This window comes from Perca fluviatilis, chromosome 7, assembly GCF_010015445.1.
Source record: "Perca fluviatilis chromosome 7, GENO_Pfluv_1.0, whole genome shotgun sequence".
NCBI classification, from domain to species: domain Eukaryota; kingdom Metazoa; phylum Chordata; class Actinopteri; order Perciformes; family Percidae; genus Perca; species Perca fluviatilis.
The window spans coordinates 36,829,666-36,850,165 of NC_053118.1; the positions used below are offsets into that span (position 1 = coordinate 36,829,666).

Sequence of the window (20,500 nt, forward strand, 5' to 3'; positions counted from 1 at the left end):
GTGTTTACATGCAGTTGGAAACCCCATTGTATTTGGGATAAGACAAGACCATACCCTAGTTACTGCTGTGTATGTAAACACACTGAGGGAGGGATATGAATGAGGTTGTTGAAGAGCAGATAAAAACAGTTTGAGCTTTGATTTTAAATTGATTTTTATCTATCATAATGATCCACAACAACAGAATGCCAAAGTCACTTTACTCCTTTTTAGCGAAAAGTTTGATCAGGATATAGTCATTTTGAGTTACAGATTTAAAACCTGAAGATATCTGATTGGATAACAAATAGATTTTTTTGTACATCAATTATTCCCTTATTCAGATTAAATGACTGCAGTTTGTCAAAGATCAGCTGTGATTCTCTGGCCTCAGCTCTAAAGTCCAACCCCTGAGTAACACATGATGAGCTGAGTAACAACCAGCTGCAGAATTCAGGAGTGAACATGTTGTCTGGTTTTCTGGAGAGTCCAAACTGTAGACTGCAGACTCTGAGGTCAGTCACCATGTTTTACTTCTGTGTTGAAATTAATATAATTTGAAAGTTGTGGTGACACTAAACTTCAGACATAAGGCTGATTTTATACTGATCCACACTGAGTGTCTTAGTCTGTTTTCATCTTCAGATCAATGACTGTGGCAGAGCAACTGTAACATATAGAAATATTACTCCGAACATCTTAAACACTGGATTTTTAAATATTCTCCATCATGTTTTTTAGATAAATGATCAAAAATACATAAATACAATGAATAAATAAATAATCTTTATTTTAACAATAAAACAATAACAAATAATTAGTATTTATTGGTGAAGGTTCTCAGTCATCCAGGTCATAGTTCTCCAGGGAAGGGTTAAACCACAGTCGTTGTGGTCTGTGGAGATATAATGAGGCTTGGCAATGGCAATGGCTTCCTTGACACCCCTTTCAAACGATCTGTGCTTTCTGTAAAAAATGTGTCCTTAAAAGAGTGTTCTTTATACTTTAAATGCAAGAAAACTGCTGAGTCTGTTCTGAACACCACCTATATATATATGGGCCATGGCTAGTCTTACCACAAGGCCCCACTTCCGGGATTTCTCCGGTGCCGCTGGAAATTTTGTTTTTTTTTTTGTGGGGGTTTTTTTTTTTTTTTTTTTGTATAGGGAAGAAAAGGGGGGGAAAGAATTAAAAAATTGTTTTTTAAAAGATTTTTAGAATGAGGTATTTTTCAAGTTGCATTTCCCTAAAACTTTGATTTAATGGTTTCAAAACCTCTGATCCATGAGCTCTAATGTATTAAAGATGCATTGTTGATTTCTTTAGATTAATATACATTTCATGTAGCTTAATCACTGTACAAATAAACAAAACTCATCAGAGGTCATAAAAGCTTTTCATTTATAAAAGCGTATTGTAGGCACGGGGAAATAACTGTAGACTATGCATTTAGTAAGATGACAGAGGTACGTTTTACTTTTTCATTTATCGTACCTCAAATAATTCCAAGATCATGACGCAGCATTTGTGGAAATGTATTTTCTTATCTGATATCTGAAAATTCAACCATTGCTTTTAAATTGTATGACATTGCATTGACATTGGTCTTAAAAGAAAACACACAAAGGGGAATGATACAAAATTATCACAGACCTTACATCATGGTGATGATTTTTCTTTTTTCTTTTATTTATCCATTTATTTGTCCCTTTACTTGGCAGTACTTACAGTAGTAGAGCTGGAGAGAAATATCAGGAGAGAGAGCAATGGGAAGATGTGTGTTGTAATAAGATTAGACGCCCAGGCCATAAGGACATTTGGATGTCAAATCTGATGCAGTCTGAATACATTCCAGTAAATGAGAAGCTGGTTATGTGGAGTGGAAATACCATTTTCTGGAGAGATCCAGAAACAGCCTGCATTGGATGTAACAGTTTGATGTTGCTTTGCAGGTCAATCACGAACAAAAAAACCTCATACTTCCTAAAGCTTTTTATAACCTTCGTTTACGTGTCCAACTCAGGAAGTGGAAGTTGTTGTTTGACCTTTTAAAGAGTGATTTTTTTAAAAACTCATCATTTTTGCAAAACCACAAACACCCACATAGGTACAGTTCCTTATCAACACTACACTATAAAAATAACACTGGTGCTACTGTCAAAACCTCTTCTACAGAAGTGGTGACATGCACATCATTAGCATGGTGAGTAATTCTGTATAACAATATTCTGTGCAAGTTTAAGATGATACAATCAGACACAACAGAGTGTCAAAAGACAGAGACAGACGTGATGATAAGTGATGCCTTTTATTATGTTTAATGAAAATAATATGGACATTACTCAAATTATCATCACATATAGAGGGTTTAAACATTTTTTAAGGTTGTTCGATTTATGAGGACAATGGTTAACTAGACTAGCTAGACTATCTGTTGAATCTGAGTTTTCTGTTGCACAACTAAAACAAGTTCCTTTCTGATGCATTGTCTTGTAAAGTTACATAATAGAATAGAATAGAATAAATCTTTATTGTCCACCAGGGTGGACATTTTTCTTTGGCTCACCAGACATACAAAAAATAAACATACAAACAACATATCAGACATGGTAAATTGAGTATAAAAAAGATAAAAATATATAAATATGCTTAAATTCATTAGGATAGCAGCTCATATTGATATTATCACTTGGTTTGGTTGAGGATACTGATGGCATTTGGAATAAAAGATTTTTTAAAAACACTTTTTGCCAGAGGCACACTGAAGCGCCTCCCAGACTTCAGGAGCTCAAACTGGCTCAAAAGAGGGTGTGTACTATCTGCAGTGATCTTCCTAGCTTTCTTCCTCATTCTGTCAGCGTATATTTGGGTCAGATGTTTTTTGTGTTTTAATTAATTTTTTTCTTGTGCTTGTTTTATTCTTGTGCTCCTCTGGCCTCAGCTCTGAAGTCCAACCCCTCCCATCTGAATGAGTTGGACCTGAGTGACAACAAGCTTGAGGATTCAGGAGTGACGCTGCTTTGTGGTTTTCTAGAGAGCCCAAACTGTGGACAGAAGACTCTGAGGTCAGTTCACTGACTCTCCTATACTTTTGTAGCATGGACAGCGATCCCGTGGGGATCTGTAGAGTATATACCCCCTATAGAAAACATGAAAGATGGTTGAAATTTTCCATAAAATGGAAAGAAGAAGCAATACTAAGGCTCTGCATGTATTGAGCTGAACAGTAGTAGTAGCAGCTAGCACTAGCATTAAAACAAATTCTGATATTTATGCATTCTAATGTGTTTTTTTAAAGCCAATTTTATTTTTGTTCGTCACTCTTTCTTCGGAATTAACTTTCTTACACCATTTTGGCATAATGGGGAGGGGGCAAGAAAAGTGTGATTTACATATTATCTGTATTCTAAGTCCCAATATGATAAAACCGTTTGCTGAGAAGACCAATGGATTTCTGCTCAAAATGTTCCTTTGACCATATAAAGTAATTTCATACACATTTGGACAAGTTCCTGATATTTAAACTTTTCATTAAAACCTCATGACTCTACATATGCCATATTAGCACCGGTTTTTGGTACCCAACCCTGTTAGTTTGCTAGCTGTGTGTAATGCCATGCTTTGGAGCGGGCTGTGGATCCAGAAGACTTGACTCAGAAGTATGCAAATTGTAATTCTTGCCCCTTCCACGCCAAAACGGTGACAAAATGTTGAACTGAAAAAAAAGATTGAAAAAAAACTTCCAGCTTAAAAAAATCTGGCACTGAAAAAAGAGTGACATGAAAAATAATATGAGACAATTGGGTAACACTTTACTTGAAGGTATCTTCATAAGAGTGACATGACACTGTCATGAACACATGACATTGTCATGACACATGAAGCCTAACCGACTCCGACTGACGACGGCAGGGAACACACTGAACAGACTCGAGTCACCGACCTCATCAGACTGTCCGACGGCCGATAATCGGGTTGGCGTGTCAGCGCCTTAACCCTAACCATAACTTGTCATGCCAAATCTGAATGACACTTACTGACAGAAGCGCTATGTCATAAACGTTTATGACTTGTTTATAATGTTTATGACACGTTCATGACAGTGTCATGTCACTCTTATGTAGATACCTTCACGTAAAGTGTATGGAGGAAATATTTATTCATAATTCAAATTGAAAGTCCAAAGACAAATTGAAAGTCCAAAGAGAAAACGAAGCGAGATCAAATTAAAAATATTATTATTTTATTTTTATCCATTTGGATTTAATATTTGGCTTTTCGATTCAAATTTAACATTGGCTTTTAATTTGGATTTAATATTTTGGCTTTTTGATTTTGAGCACACTGTTGAGCATCTGTCTGCACTTTCACCACCAGGCTGGCTTGGCCTCTTATTTCACATGATAGAAAATGATGATGTAGTCTAAACACAAACGACATTTTATTCAACAACAGTGAAGTTTTCATGTAGTTACTATAATTGGGCCCGTGTTAGTGAGGACTAGATTAGGACTGTATTTAAAGCTGATTCTGGTTCCCAACTTCGCCCCAGGTGTGTCTGTATAAAACCCGACTCAGACAACTTCTCTCTTTTGATGTTTTATTTAATTAAGCAACAGTAGAAACATGGGTGTGGGTAGCTCTGCTACGTGTGTTTGTGTGTGGTCAGATCTCGAGGACACACACACACACACAATCTCAACCGGGTAGTCATCATCCGAACTGCGACCTCTCCTTTTTCTCTCTCTCACTTTTTTCTCCGGGTGGTGCGCGCGGTGTGAGGTGCGTGTCCACGCTATTCTGTGACCTGTAGCCTACTCACAACTATCACTCCTGATTGACGGCCTTTTGTACAGCCCGTGTAGGCTACTTTTTCGTTCATTTGTTTTCCGATTTTGAAACGATATCCAAATTTGAAAAATGGGTCATTTTAAACCTTGTTAATATTGATGACCATATGTTCAAACGAGCCATATTTCAGGAAATCAACCATGATTCTATTGAGAGACTTCCAGCTGACAGCGGTGTCTGTGAGCATCACTAGCGGCCAGCAGGGAGGCGATCCCGGCTGCCATCAGCTGGCTGTCCCGTCAGACTGAAGCTTCTGACAACATTGGAGAAAATGTGCAATTGGCACAAATTCAACACACAAACTGGTTGCTATGGACTCGTCACTAGGCTTCCTCAGTCATTTTATATTTTATGAGACTAGTTGACTGCAACGTTAGTTGTAGAGAAGAGTATGTCGCAGAAAAGGATACAAGATTTTTTCTTTTTTTTCAAGATTTTATGTGTAGATGTTACAGTTGATGTTTCCTCGTCCACCGCCGAGGCAAACTCCTCAGCAGTCAGCTCCCCCTGCTGCTCATAAGGTGCCTCTGCACCCCTTTCATTTCAGACCCTCCCACCAGCCTTTGGGCCACGCCTCCTCATTTACATTGACATGTTAAATTGAAATCCAAATTAAAAGCCAATGTTAAATTGAAATCAAAAAGCCAAATATGAAATCCAAATTAAAAGCCAATGTTAAATTGGAATCGAAAAGCCAAATATTAAATCCAAATGGATAAGCCAAATGGAAAAAAAAATTGGACTTTCAATTTGAATTATGAATAAATATTTCCTATTGGAACTGAAGGAATTATTTTTCCCGTCAAATGAATTGCCTTTTTGAGGGGCTTGACATATTCAAAAACTCACCAAAATTGGCGGTCGCATCAAGTCTGGTGAAAATTTACGTATTTGAAGTGTTTCGGGAATAGGCGTGCAAAAATGTCTCGCTAGCGCCCCCTACAAAGTTAAAAAAATTTAGCCCCTGCAGTGCTAAACCCAACAGGAAGTCCGCCATTTTGATTTCAAAGTTCGAAATTAGTGTGATTTTGGCCATTTCCACATGTCGTACTTTAACGAACTCCTCCTAGAGATTCCATCCGATCAACTTCAAACTCGGTCTGTGCCATCTTAAGAAGTTAAAGATGAAAAGTTGTTAAAAGAAAAACTTTTCGTCATAGGGCGTGGCCGTGGCGGGGCGGCCATTTTGTGCGTTTCGCCATCAAAACAGGAAGTGGGTGTAACTCGAGTGTATGTTGTCCAACTGGCTCGAAACTTTTCAGGATTCATAAGAGTCCGACTCTGAGGACGAATAAAGGCCGATATTTACTTAAAGTCATAGCGCCCCCTAGTGGCAACAGGAAGTAGGCTTAAAAGTCAAGGTGCTATACTTTAACGAACTCCTCCTAGAGATGTCATCCGATGGACTTCAAACTTGGTCTGTACCATCCCAACACCTTAACGATGAAAAGTTATTAAAAGAAAAACTTTTCATCAGACGGTGTGGGCGTGGCGTGGCGGCCATTTTGAGTGTTTAGCGATGACCAAAGAAGTTGTAACTTGAGTGTACGTTGTCGTATCTGCCCGAAATTTCTCACGATTGACGAGGGTCCAGTCCTGAGGACACCTACAGGCCAAAATTGACTTTTGGTCATAGCGCCCCCCGCTGGCAACAGGAAATGCACCTAACATGACAAACATCATCCGATTTACATGAAACTCAGAATGTGTGGTCTACATGTGATACTGAGCCGCCCCCTATACTTTAACCACGCCCACTTACTCAGACCACGCCCCCTTTCATAACATTTGAACCGTTTAAGGTAGAGTATTGTGTGAGGTATCATTGAACTCAGCAGAGAGTTCCTTCTTCATTGGTGATTGTTTGGCCCGCCCCCTATGCTTTGGCCACGCTCCCTTTCACAGCTAATGAACTGTATGACGTAGAGTCTTGTGTGAGGTATCATTGAACTCAGCGGGGAGTTCCCTTTTCATTGGTGACGATTTGCGGTATCTGAATGCCACGCAAATGCATGGTCGCAAGGAGCGGCATCTGCCGGTACCCCCGACGCGCGCAGAGGCGCCAGGGCCCGTCCATCGTTGCTCGCAGCTTTAATTCATTTTATTTTCACTGTCACTGTTCCAGCTCCATAGGCTGCTGCAGGAGGGAAGGAATGGAGTAAACACAATGCCACTGATATGTCTTTATTGAAGTAGCAGTTTGTAATCATGAATATTGATGAGAGCTCTTATTTTGTATTGTTTATATTTGTATTGTTTATATTTTACAGTTTTTTTACAGTCATCCTGTGTGTTCAGTTGTTTGGAGTTTCTATTTTCTAAACTTCTACAATCTAAACCTTCTTCAGTTCTGAACAGAATGTAAAACATTGAATGATTTCAACATTGTCTTCTAAAGTAACATAATTTTATTATTTATTCAGATTGAGTGGCTGCAGTTTGTCAGAGATCAGCTGTGATTCTCTGGCCTCAGCTCTGAAGTCCAACCCCTCCCATCTGAGAGAGCTGGAGCTGGGTAACAACGAGCTGCCGGATTCAGGATTGAAGCTGCTGTCTAATCATGTGGAGAGGAAACACTGTAGACAGCGTCCCAGCAGAGGACAACATCCCAGCTGATAAGAAGCTGTTCTCAGTTCGGAAACAGTTTGTCAACAGAGTGTCTGAACCTGTTCTAAACCAGCTTCTGGATGAACTTCTTCAGCGTTGTGTGATAAATTATGCTGAAATGCAGTTGATCAGAACAAAAGCCCAATTAGACAAAGCACGAGACGTGATCGACACGGTGCAAAGAAAGGGAGCTAAAGCCAGCTCAGTTATGACAGCTGCTCTCTGTCAGTTAGACCCATACCTTTCCAAAGAGCTGAACCTCAGCTGAAGCAAAAATAAACTGTGGAGTGTGATGATAAATCTCTATAACAGCTTACTGTTATGCCATGAAAGCCTGTTACTTCAATAAGTTGACTTTACTCAACTTTGGAAACAAAAAAGCCTCATACTGTGGTCAAACAAAATATTTTTTCACTGTAATTTTTGGTGCCACTTCTTTTACTATATATTTGGGTTCCTGAAATAAATTATAAGCTAATATTAAAACACTTGTCTGTGTACATATTTATTTACAATTTCCGATCATTTGTGTCTCATAAACAATGCTTTCTAATGCTTTCAAGTTATTTTGCTTTGCTTTCTAAAGACATAATTTGTCAGAGAGATGGGCATTATTTCAGTTAAACGTATTTAAAATACATATTTAATTACTTTGAAGTATTTTGTATTTTTTTTAAATTTTGCTGTACGGAAAAAGTAAGATGGAATTTGTAAGAAAATCAGTCTTTGGCTAAATGCAACTGAATCATGTGACATGTCCACGTCGGATCCAGCAATGCTGTCATGTCCAGCTCCGAATCATAAGGTCATGTTTGTGTGGTTTTGTGTTTATTTCTGCATGTTTTTGCCACTTCTCATTTGTTTTAGCGTTCCACGTTGTTTCCTTGTGTGCTTTTTGAGTTTTATGACCCTGCTTCGTCTTCTGGTTTTGGATCCCTGTCCCTGTGTTTTGGTACTTTAGCCTGTGTTTTTTTTTTACACCTGTCAACAAGTCATGCATTTGTGAGTCCATTATCCTGTGTGAGCTGTCTGGCAGTACGAACTGGCCACTTCTGCATTTTCCCTCATTTAACCTCTTATGTTGCCCTCCCCTCTGGGGAGGTACCTGCACTGTAAATCCTGTGTTGTTGAGATACAGGTGAATTTATTTCTAGTTATTGTGCTGTTGGCTTTGAGTGTTCCTGTGCTGTAAATCCTGCTGAGATGCAGGTGAAGCTGTTGGGTGCTCGTCAGTGTACCTGCCCTGCTGGGATTGGGGCGTTCTTCCAGTCTGGGCCTGGATGTATGAAACAGTCTGAGAATGGGAATCAGTTGTCTATGTGGAGAAATGGAGATGGCTAAGATGAAGCTGGAGCAGACAGAGCTGGCAGACTGGCGATCCTGAGGCACAGGAAAAACAGGTTGGAGACACGAAGAGAATACCAGGAAGAAAGTTAATTTTCATTTTTGCTCGACACTTTAGAATTCAATCGGCCATGGTGTACTGCAATAGAGGACACAATGGAAATAAGACCCAAGGCTTTTTTGTGTCAGGCTAGGAGAGCAGGCAGACTGGTTTACTTTAATGATTTATTTTTTTAAAAAGGTTTACAGACCGAGAGTCCAAAGGCAGGCAGGCAGGAAGTCAACAGGTAGCAGGTAACAAAACTCCAAACATCAATGCAACAATGATGAACCGACAAGAAACAGAGAAAGTGGACCGGTAAATCAAGTGTGAGTCACTGATGTGGGACGGTGTAAGGATTGGTGTGGCAGTCAGGTAAAGTGGAATGAGGAATAGGGCATGTGGCGACAGATTCCAGACAATCCACCAGGCTGGTCAAAAGAAACACTAAACAGGGCAGGTGGAGGCTAGTCTATATCGACGAAGGTTCATTTCAGGGATTGCTTCGGTGCCGGATGTCCCTCTTTTCGGCCGGATGTGCGTCCCCTTCCTCTTTCTCTTTGTGTTGGCGTTCTAACCTGCGGCTGATTTGTGAGGACTATGGTTAACTGCTCCTCAGATCTCTGCAGGGTAAATCCAGACAGCTAGCTAGACTATCTGTCCAATCTGAGTCTTCTGATGCACGACTAAAACTACTTTTGAACGTACACACGTTCCACCAAAACAAGTTCCTTCCTGAGACTATTTTACAACGGTGCCGCAGAAGATGATTGTGATTGGTTTAAAGAAAATGCCAATAAACCAGAGCACGGTTTTCTCCCATCCAGGAATGCTGTGTGTGTGTGTGTGTGTGTGTGTGTGTGTCTCTGTCTGTCTGTCTGTCTTAAATTTTATAAATCTTTTAAAGAAGCTCACTTTGTTTTTGCTCATTTTCAAGGAGCGTAGATATATTAAACAGATATTCACAGAGGCAGAACAGTTTCAAGTTTATTCACATATCAGACATAAAAAACAAGAGCTTAAGCATTTCCTCATGTGTATTCCTACTTCCCCACCTTATTGAGTGCAAATCAATGTAAAAAAAAATAAACCGATAAATATAAAACGTTATCAAAAATTTTACACATATTCCTCATGCTGTGACATTTGTATCTTCGAAGGTTTAAACATTCTTCCCTGATTTAGCAGAGATGTGAACAAGACATTCAGAAAGTTGAATTTAAAAGATTTACAAAAGTTAAGTTAAAAGTGCTGCTATAAATAGAACCAGAACAAATCTAAATACACTTTAAAACCAGCAGTCAACTGTTGATAAATCACACTGATGGTAAATAAAAAAAAAACATCATCATGCAGGAGAGGACCAACATGAAATCAGACATCTTTTAACTGAATTTCACTTATTAATTTGGATGTTTTTTTTCGGTTTATACTGAACTTTATGTGGAAGTAAACCCGGCTACGACGGCCAATAGCAACGCTACACACTGTTAATAATGACCGAGAGTCACAAGACGCTTTTCTGGACTGGAAAACAAATTCAACATCCAAGTTTTCTCCCATCATGCAACACTGTGGGGGTCATCCACTAAACGGAACATTTCATTCTAAAACTATTTCAAATGTGAATAATACATTTGGTGTCTGAATTATTCTGTTTTCATCTCTACTCAAATAGTTATTGAAGGACATGCACATTTTGTATCTGATCTAAATAAACTTCAAAAGGGATATTGTTCCAGTTTTTAATGCTCAAGTGGTATTTGAGACGGGACGTACTGCGGTGATAACTCAGTTCACATCGACAGTACATGCACAACACTTTAGTACATAGGCGCGGTAAGTGGGGGTGCTGCAGGTGCTTCAGGTGCTTCAGGTGCTGCAGCACCCCCTAGTGGCGAAGCTTTAAAACTCGCCCCGTCAGCTCAGCTGTACTTCATGGAGGGGAGGGGCGAGTGAGTTTTTAAAAGGAGCCAGATGTAGAGTGGTCTGCTAGTCTTGTGGAAAGAACCATCTGGACCGGCTTTGAGACTTTCAAAAGACCCTTTTCTTTCTCCATTATCGCTCAAGGAGCTCCGTTTCTGCCATCCACAACGTTACTGCTGCATCGCTTCCTTATTTAACAAACTACGGAGCGGCCCGAGGCCCAAAATTACAGAACGCGCGTGCGCTAATCGCGCGTCAAAAAGATTATTGGCGTTAAAAGTAATTTGCGTTAACTCGTTATCGCGTTCATTGTGACAGCCCTATTATACAGTATCAACACGGTCTCACGGCAGTTCGTGAAATGGTCAGGTCATTTTTAATGTATTGATTCGTGTACACGGACACGTTTATCTAGTTTTTTTCCGTGATGGTCAGCACGTTTTTTAAACTAATGTATTTCAATGGGAAGCATTTTTCCGTGAAATGAACAAGATCGCAGAAAATCCCGTGATGGGCCCACGGAAGAATTCCGGGTTGGGTTTAGGAAAACAATAATGGGACTCGGGACAACAACGGGACAGTTGGGTTTAGGAAAAGTGACACGCGGGACACGATGCCCGGTCTCCTGGGTGAAAGTCCTGTGTTGTTTGACCCATCCACCCCCAACCAACCTCCCTATGCAGAATTTCGGCCTTTGATACTACTCGCTACCGTAGTTGCTCTTAATACATTATTTAAAAAAACGACATAAACGTCCCCGTGTACACAAATCAATAGATTCAATTACGTGACCATTTCACAAACTGCCGTGAGACTGGCTTGACAGTAGGGCTGGGCGATATGGGGAAAATCAGATATCGCTTTAGTTGCAGCCCCAGACCAATACCTTGTCCTAATACCTTGATATTGTGGCGATATTGTAGGGTTGACAATTGGTGCTTTAACAAAATATCTTCACAATGAGATTTAAGATAAATAATCTTCAGTAATGTGGATATAATGACTAAGTGGGGAAAGGTAAAAAATAATAGAACAGATAGAACAGTCTGTTAACACAGAAAATGACATAACTTTACTCCAATGCAGCCTTTAAAACCAGGAAAAGACAACACTTAAGCCATTTACGATATTACGATTTCGAAAATCTAAGACGATATCTAGCCTCATATCACGATATCAATATAATATTGATATATTGCCCAGCTCTAGTTGACAGTATATAAGTTTATAAAACCTGTAAAAAGGAGCTCATATGTCCGATTTATTCACTGCGACCAAGTGGCTAAAAATGAGCGAATGGCGCTTTAAAATCAGCGCATGTCGCTTTAAAAGAGTTAATAAATGGCGTGGTAATGTTTAAAAATGAAAAAAGTGAAGTGTGAGTGCTCCGAGAGTCCATAAATGGGACTCGGGGGAGTTCAGAGCAGGTCCCAGCCTCGGCACTCCTCTTTGCGGGCCAGCTCTGGGTTCCTGCACCGGTTGTTTCTCTCCTTGGCTCTGTAGCGAGTTTTCACTGACACCAGTTCGCTTAGATGCAGATCCTCCTGCACTTTGACCGTGCTGCACGCTTCGGTCGCTGCCTCCTCGTCGCCGTCTCCGTACAGGAGGAAGAGCTGCTGCAGGTTGGCGGTCAGGTTGGCGGTCAGCTCGTCCAGAGGCTGGCGCCGCGGAGCAGCCGCCACGGCCCCCGCCGACGCTCGCTGATGGTCCTCTGGGCCTGCAGACGCCTCCTGAGTGTGGAACTGGTGGACGACGGTCTGCATGGTGTGATACAGTATGGCACTGGAGCGTTCCTTCTTCGGAAAGGACTTCACTTTGGCTCCTGACCTCATCCTGTGGACTAGCTGGTGGATCACCGTCCCCTGAAACAACCTGGACGACATCAGAGGAACAAGATGGAGATTCAACATCAGCCAGCATCTCACCTGTGAGTCCATATTTCATTTTATCATGAAGTGAAGCATATAATCTACAGCACTGGTTCTCAAATGGGGGTACGTGTCCCCCTAGGGGTACTTTGGGGGACTGCAGGGGGTACGTGTCCCCCTAGGGGTACTCTGGAGGACTGCAGGGGGTACGTGTCCCCCTAGGGGTACTTTGGAGGACTGCAGAGGGTACGTGAAATTTTTTTGGCTAAATGTTTTTCAGTTACAAGGCTGTAGTTTCTTCTGCTTTCTTTATTTTCTCCAAGTTTGCCACTTTTTTCAATGTTTTTGTCTCTGTTTTTGCAGTTTGTCACTTTTTTTTGAAGGTTTTGTCGTTTGTTTTGACCTCTTCTTGCCTTTCTTCCTTACTTTTTTTCTACTGTCTTTTTTTCTTCAAAGTTTTTGTCTCTTTTGGAATTATTTGTCACTTTTGTCGCCCTAGTGTTGCCTTCCTTCTCTCGACTGTATTTTTTTTTCAAAGTTTTTATTGCCCTTTTGAAGTTTGTGTCTCTCTTTTCAAAGTTTTTGTTACTATTTTCGACCTATTCTTTCCTCACTTCCTTCTTTCTACCGTCTTTGTCCAAGTTTTTTTGCCCTTTTCCATCATCATCTAAATGTTTTCCAGGTCCAAGGCTGTTGTTTAGTAAATCTATCGCTGACATCGCTGTATTCTTCCTCTTTATAGAGACTTTTTTTTCTACCAAAAATTATTTGCGCTGGTTAGGGGGTACATGGCTTAAAAACACTGTTCAAAGGGGGGGAACATTATTGAAAAAAACTTGAGAACCACTGGTCTACGGCTTTAACGATATGCTTGACTCACGATACGAAACAATTTTTCAGGAAATTTCAGTTAACCCCTGTGTTGTCTTCCAATCGACCATGAATTTGTTGTCCTTCTGGGTCAAAACTTTTTGGTGCTTTTCTCGACGTTTTTGTTGCTTTTTCTTATGCCTTTGACGCATATTTTACAATCTTTGGTTTGAACTGGGCTTTAAAATACCAGTTCAGCTCGGATATAAAAGAGATTCTCAGAGAACATCTGCTGTAAATTGTACAAGGAAGAAGCTGTAGTTCCTGCTCAGTCTAACGCTGTATGTAGACTCACTTGGCGATGGGGGGTTCAGGTAAGGGGAAGCCCAGCAGCTGGTTCAGCTGGATGCTGACCCTCAGGCAGCTCTGCCATTGGTTGATGGCGTGAACCACGCCCACGTCCAGCTGTTGCCTATATTGGTGGTTTGGAATCTGCAGAGCTGCAACACACATCACACACACATCAGTCACTGCACGCTGTTCTCATGAAGCATTTGTACATATATGTCTGAAAAGTAAAGCTCTGTAATTGGTGTGTAATCCAATTATTTATTACTGTCAGCAGCACATTGACTGCTGCTGTATAAGAGCGTAAATATCCTCGTAGGGAGGGGGGGATGTTTGGCTCCTAAAACACAGAGCTTTCAAGCCAAGGAGCAGAGTTCATGTTAAAGGACAATGAACCTAGGGGTTAATAACATATGTACCGAGTAAACCGTTCTCTGGGAAATGTTTTCATGCTAATCGAATGTGTATTTAGCTTGAAACAAGCTAGCGCGAACCGGTGATTAGCTGCTAACGCTACCTTTCGGGGCACTGGTAGAGTAAAAATAAATCGCTATTTTATACCACTAACCGTGGAAGTATGGTGCTATTTTGAGCCTTGTTAGTGGTATAAAATAGTGAGGAAAAACTCCCTCTCAGGAAGAAACCTGGGACAGACCCAGGCTCTTGGTAGGCGGTGTCTGACGGTGCCGGTTGGGGGTGTGATGAACAGTGGCGATAATAATCACAATAAAAATAATGGATCAGTGACTAGAGATAGTAGTTGTAGCAGTTCATGGCATAGCAGGGCACTGCAGGGCGTAGCAGGACGTAGCAGGGTATAGCAGACTAGGTGAAATAAGTTTGGCAGATCCCTGAGCTGTTCAGATGATCACCAGTTTGAGAGTCTTACCTGCTCTTTGTCTCAGTGCGTCTCCAGTGCTCAGGCCCAGCAGCAGCGCCTTCACCAGCGCCTCGTCCGGCCGAGGCCGAGCGCTCCGCAGCCAGTAGCAGGTGGCGGCCACCGGGAGGCGCAGCGGAGGCGGCAGGTTGCTCAAAGAGGCCTCTGTCACGCCCAGAGCCTCTAGTAACACCTGCAGACACAGAGAGGGCTCCGCCTGGGGGCAACACACAGGAGGAGGAAGAGTTAACACGGAGTAATTCAACGTAAAGATGTTATATACCAGGGATAGACCTTTTTATAGATAGAAGTCTGATTTAGGATGATAAAAGTACTGTTTATTTAAATGGAGTCTGGTGGGTTTTATGGAAAAGATCCCTACAGAGATAGACCTTTTTTTTAAAGAGTAAGATCCTTTCTGTTTAATCTGAAACAGCCCCGACATCACAGTCACCAAACTCCACCAGACTCCATGTAAATAATCAGGACTTTTAGCGTGTATAGAGCCAGCATATTTCTACATGTAAATGGGTGAATTAAGGGTTTATTTCAACCAAACCAGAGTGGTGATTGTTAGAACAGTGGAAAGATGAACCAAGACGGTTTTTGATAGTTTTATTTAGTTTCTGTCCACTTTGAAAGAAGTGTGTTAAAAAAATAAAATGTGCTAAAAGTCCTGATTATTTACATGGAGTCTGGTGGAGATATGCTGGCTCTATACACGCTAAAAGTCCTGATTATTTACATGGAGTCTGGTGGAGATATGCTGGCTCTATACACGCTAAAAGTCCTGATTATTTACATGGAGTCTGGTGTAGTTTGGTGATGGTGATTTCGGGGCTGTTTCATGTTAAACTAAAAGGATCTTACTCTTTAACTAAAAGGTCTATCTCTGTAGGGATCCTTTCCATAATGTTGTCAGACACTTAGAATAATAATCTGAGTCTGTCAGCGGCAAAAACAGAACTTTTAGTGGATGGAAGCTGAAGGTGCACAACTGTCCTGTATGGTTACATTGCATGTAAACAAAAAGTGGCATAGCAGACGGGAAGACAACACAAGGGATAAAACCCCTAAAAGATTCACCTGATCCAGCGAGTTGAGTTTCAGGTACCGGCAGGAGTCTGGGACGACAGCTTTGACTGGGATGAAATTGATCTGCAGGCCGTCTCTGTCTCGCTCCATCACCTCCTCTCCTTCGCCCAGCAGCAGCCCATACATCAGCTGGCGCAGCGGCCAGGACGTCAGGTGAGAGCTGGGGGTGTCACCGTGGTCCACGCAGTTGTTGAGCGAGTTCCTGCGCAGCAGCAGAACGTCCAAGATGTCTGAAGGCAGCCGGGCCTGCGTCAGCGGCAGCCGGACCCAGTCTGGGACACGACCCGCCACCTTTTAGGACAGAACCACACAACAAACTGAGAATATTTCTCGACTGTAACAACCTTATGTTACCTATATTATAGGGGTGTAACGGTATCGATTCAGTGAGCCACGATCCAATGAATCGTCTGTAAGTTGCCCCTTTACTTTATATTTATTCTTTTTATTTAAAAGAAATGTTTGTTTGTAATTAAAATGTCTGGAAGAGCTCAGTTACAAAAATGTTAAATCATATTTTAATTGCTTTGTTTGAGTTGATACGAATGTGTTAAATAGGCATTAATAGTATTATCGTCTCATATCGATCGCAAGCCTCTGAATTGAGCCAAATTAAAATCATATCGTGACACTTTTAGATATCGTATAGTTGTCTGAGGAATCAATATGATATGTTATACACCTACATGTCTTTTACTTTTCATATAAGGTTTAAATGCTTGGTCTGGGGCTGCAACTAAAGATTATTATCTGGATGATTGGATTAGGTCTCTAAAATGGTGAAAAATGTGGATCAGTGTTTCCCAAAGAGCCCAAGATGACGTCCTCAAATGTCTCGTTTTGTCCCCAACTCAAAGATATTCAGTTTACTGTCACAGAGGAGAGAAGAAACTAGAACAATATTCATATTTAACAAGCTGACATCACAAAAGTTTTAACCTTGTTGACTCAAACCGAATCGCAATCGTTGGCGATTAATTTAATAGCTGAGTAATCTATAATCTTTGCAGCTCTAAAAACTATGATTTAGCTCAATAAAACAAAGTCCAAGGTGAGATTTTATGACTTATTAAGGAAAATGGGCCCATAAAATCTACAAAAAAAGACATTTGAGGACGTCATCTTGGGCTCGATCGACACTGATCCACATTTTTCACAATTTTCTGACATTTTAGAGACCAAACAACTAATCTATTCATTCAGAAAATAACCCACACATTAATCCACCATGAAAATAATTGTTAGTTGCAGCCCTAATAGATAATCAGGCTTACTATTTCATCAGCTGATCGTTAAAGGATTTTATTACCTTTTCCACAGCTGGGAACGGTGGCACCATCCCATGGAGGAAGAACTTCTTCAGGGAGCTGGGAGGGAGTGTACTCCTCCATGCCCAGATGCAAACCCTGCATCAGCTCCTTCTTTTTGTCCTCGCTCAGTCCTCCCATCAGCTCCAGCGCCGCCTTGAAGGCGTCCCGCGGCTCGTTGAAGCGCCTCAGCCAGCGGAGCAGCCCCTCCAGGCGGCTCGATTTCCAGCCGTCGCCGCCGCCGTTGTCTGGACCGGCGAACTGAGCCCACTTGATGGACGACTCCCTCCTCTGCAGCTTCACGTAGTCGTTCCCTGCCAGAGCGGCGAAGGCGGGCAGGATCTGGCGCTGGATTTGGAAGACGATGCAGAAGCTGGATGTGGTGTAGCCCTTGCAGGGGATGTAGCTCTGCGAGCCGCTCCCTTGTACCGCGTCCCAATGGAAGTCGGACAGAGGCAGCAGCCCCACCGGCCCCGGGAGGTCGAAGATGTAGAAGTCGCTGTCTTTGGACAGCACCGGGCACTTCCACTCGCTGGCCAGGGCGGCGATCTCCTGGTCAGCTTCTCCGTAGCACTTAGCCACCGGGACCTCCAGCCGCGCCAGCGTCTGTTTGAACATCACATTGACCAGCTGTGGCAGGATGCCCTTGTGTCTGCCCTCTACGGCCGCTTGATGGGCTCTAATGATGCGATCTTTGGCTCTTTCGGTCACAGTTTCCAGCTTCTTGTCCGTGTAGTCCGAGCCTCCGTCCAGCACCACGTACGGCGTGATCCGGCAGTCTCTGAGGGCTTTGATGAACTTCTCAATCAGCGCCTCAAAGGCAGCGTACTCCCCGCCGTGATTCTGATCCAGACCTGACCAATCAAGCAAAAGAAACACAAGGTACACGTTTAAAAGCACATTGCTGACAGACTAACATCCTGCTTGTTACGTTACGTTTCTCCAAAAGTTGAGTCGGTCTCAACTTTTCGCCGCAGGCCCGTTGCATTTTTTGGAGTGTCCCCCCTGAAGCAACCCCCGCTGCAGTCTAAACGAACTGACTAAACGATCCGTTGCCTCTTTGTTCTGGTCTCCGGTCTCCTTCTCCGCCGCCACCAGTGTCTAGGCAGAGTCTAATCTCCAAAAGACTTGGTACATTTTATCATGCAAACGAAGTCTCTCCTGACTGAATTGTTATAGTCAGGTCCTGGGTAGGAGAGCCCTTCCCTGGAAGGAAAAGGAGCTCAGTCTTGTCAAGGTTGAGTTTCAGATGATGTGTGGACATCCAAGAAGAGATGTAAGTCAGACAGGCCGAGATACGTGCTGCTACTTGAGTTTCAGACTCCGGAAAGGAGAGAATTAGTTGGGTGTCATCTGCGTAGCTGTGATAAGAGAAGCCGTAAGCCAGTAAGAGTGCGAACTTATATAAAGAGGTTTATATCCTGCAAATCCTCCCCCTCTCGCTCCCTTTTCACGTCTGAGCTGTCCAGGTGATTAAAGGCAGAAATGCCCGAAAAATTATATTTCAAGGTCCTATGACATGCTTCTTTTTGGATGCTTTTATATAGGCCTTAGTGGTCCCCTAATACTGTATCTGAAGTCTCTTTTATATAGACCTTAAGGGTCCCCTAATACTGTATCTGAAGTCTCTTTTATATAGACCTTAGTGGTCCCCTAATACTGTATCTGAAGTCTCTTTTATATAGACCTTAGTGGTCCTCTAATACTGTATCTGAAGTCTCTTTTATATAGGCCTTAGTGGTCCCCTAATACTGTATCTGAAGTCTCTTTTATATAGACCTTAGTGGTCCCCTAATACTGTATCTGAAGTCTCTTTTATATAGACCTTAGTGGTCCTCTAATACTGTATCTGAAGTCTCTTTTATATAGGCCTTAGTGGTCCCCTAATACTGTATCTGAAGTCTCTTTTATATAGACCTTAGTGGTCCCCTAATACTGTATCTGAAGTCTCTTTTATATAGGCCTTAGTGGTCCCCTAATACTGTATCTGAAGTCTCTTTTATATAGACCTTAGTGGTCCCCTAATACTGTATCTGAAGTCTCTTTTATATAGACCTTAGTGGTCCCCTAATACTGTATCTGAAGTCTCTTTTATATAGACCTTAGTGGTCCCCTAATACTGTATCTGAAGTCTCTTTTATATAGACCTTAGTGGTCCCCTAAATGAGCGCATCAGTGCACACGGGGCAACAAGCTCACGTTAATAAGCTGTTTTAAATTTAAAATGTTCAATGTGTTAACCTTTCCTGATTGCATCGTTTCTGACCGTGGTCAGAAAACCAGAGGAGACTGGTTACCTCCAGGGCCCACGGTATAAAATGAATAACGTCGGGGTTAAAATCCTGTTTCTGGTGAGCAGATGAATGAACTTGGCTTTCAGTCTGACACCACACACACTGGGTACAAAAGTTAAACTTATTCCACCAACTCTGCTCCGGCTGCATTTACACGTCTGCTTCCTCTTCCTCTATCTCTCTTCTGCCCACTTACCACACACACCCACACACACACACACACAGACACACACACACACCCACACCCACACACACACACATTCACACACACACACACACACACAGACACACACACACACCCACACCCACACACACACACACACAGACACACACAAACACCCACACACCCACACACACACACACACAGACACACACACACACTCACACACACACACACACACACACACATTCACACACACACACACAACACACACACACACACATTCACACACACACAGACACACACACACACTCACACACACACACACACACACAATTCACACACACACACACACACACACACACACAGACACACACACACCCACACACACACACAGACACACACACACACCACACACCCACACACACAACATTCACACACACTCACACACACACACACACACACACACACACACACACACACACACACACACACACCACACACACACCTCACACCCACACACACACCAAACACACACACACACACACACACACACACACACACACACACACACAACACAACACACACACACACACACACACACACACCCACACACACACTCACACACACACACACACACACACTCACACACTGAGCTCTCTTAAGGGAGCCGCAGCACCATTTTACAACAAATGCCTTATCGCGCTGATGTGACCGAGCCCGACCTGACCCCGACCATCATTTCTAAATATCTGTCGGGTATCCATGCCTTAAAGTACAACAGAAGATCAGATCTTTCATTGAATTTGGGGTTGTTTTGTAAAAAAATTTAGCATTTGAAAAAGAAATTGAAATGTTTCGAAACAGTATCCTGACTGAACGTTGACCCTTCTGTGATTGTCCTTCCTTTAATATTATAAATAAGTCATAATTTCAGCTTTTTTAACTCAAGGATTAGGTATCGTTTCCTAAATAAATGAGGTTTATTGCTAAG

General features: G+C 42.0%; 1 protein-coding gene across 1 annotated transcript in view; it reads right to left on the reverse strand.

The window, feature by feature from the left end:
• Positions 1-11,835: 11,835 nt before the first annotated feature.
• Positions 11,836-20,500, reverse strand: part of LOC120563048 (protein asteroid homolog 1-like) — a 10,568-nt gene continuing 1,903 nt past the window's right edge. The window contains 6 exon segments of the mRNA XM_039807054.1: positions 11,836-12,619; positions 13,781-13,925; positions 14,663-14,867; positions 15,737-16,036; positions 17,055-17,124; positions 17,126-17,906. Of these exon segments, the coding sequence (XP_039662988.1) occupies positions 12,166-12,619; positions 13,781-13,925; positions 14,663-14,867; positions 15,737-16,036; positions 17,055-17,124; positions 17,126-17,906 (1,955 nt within the window). The 3' untranslated portion in view covers positions 11,836-12,165.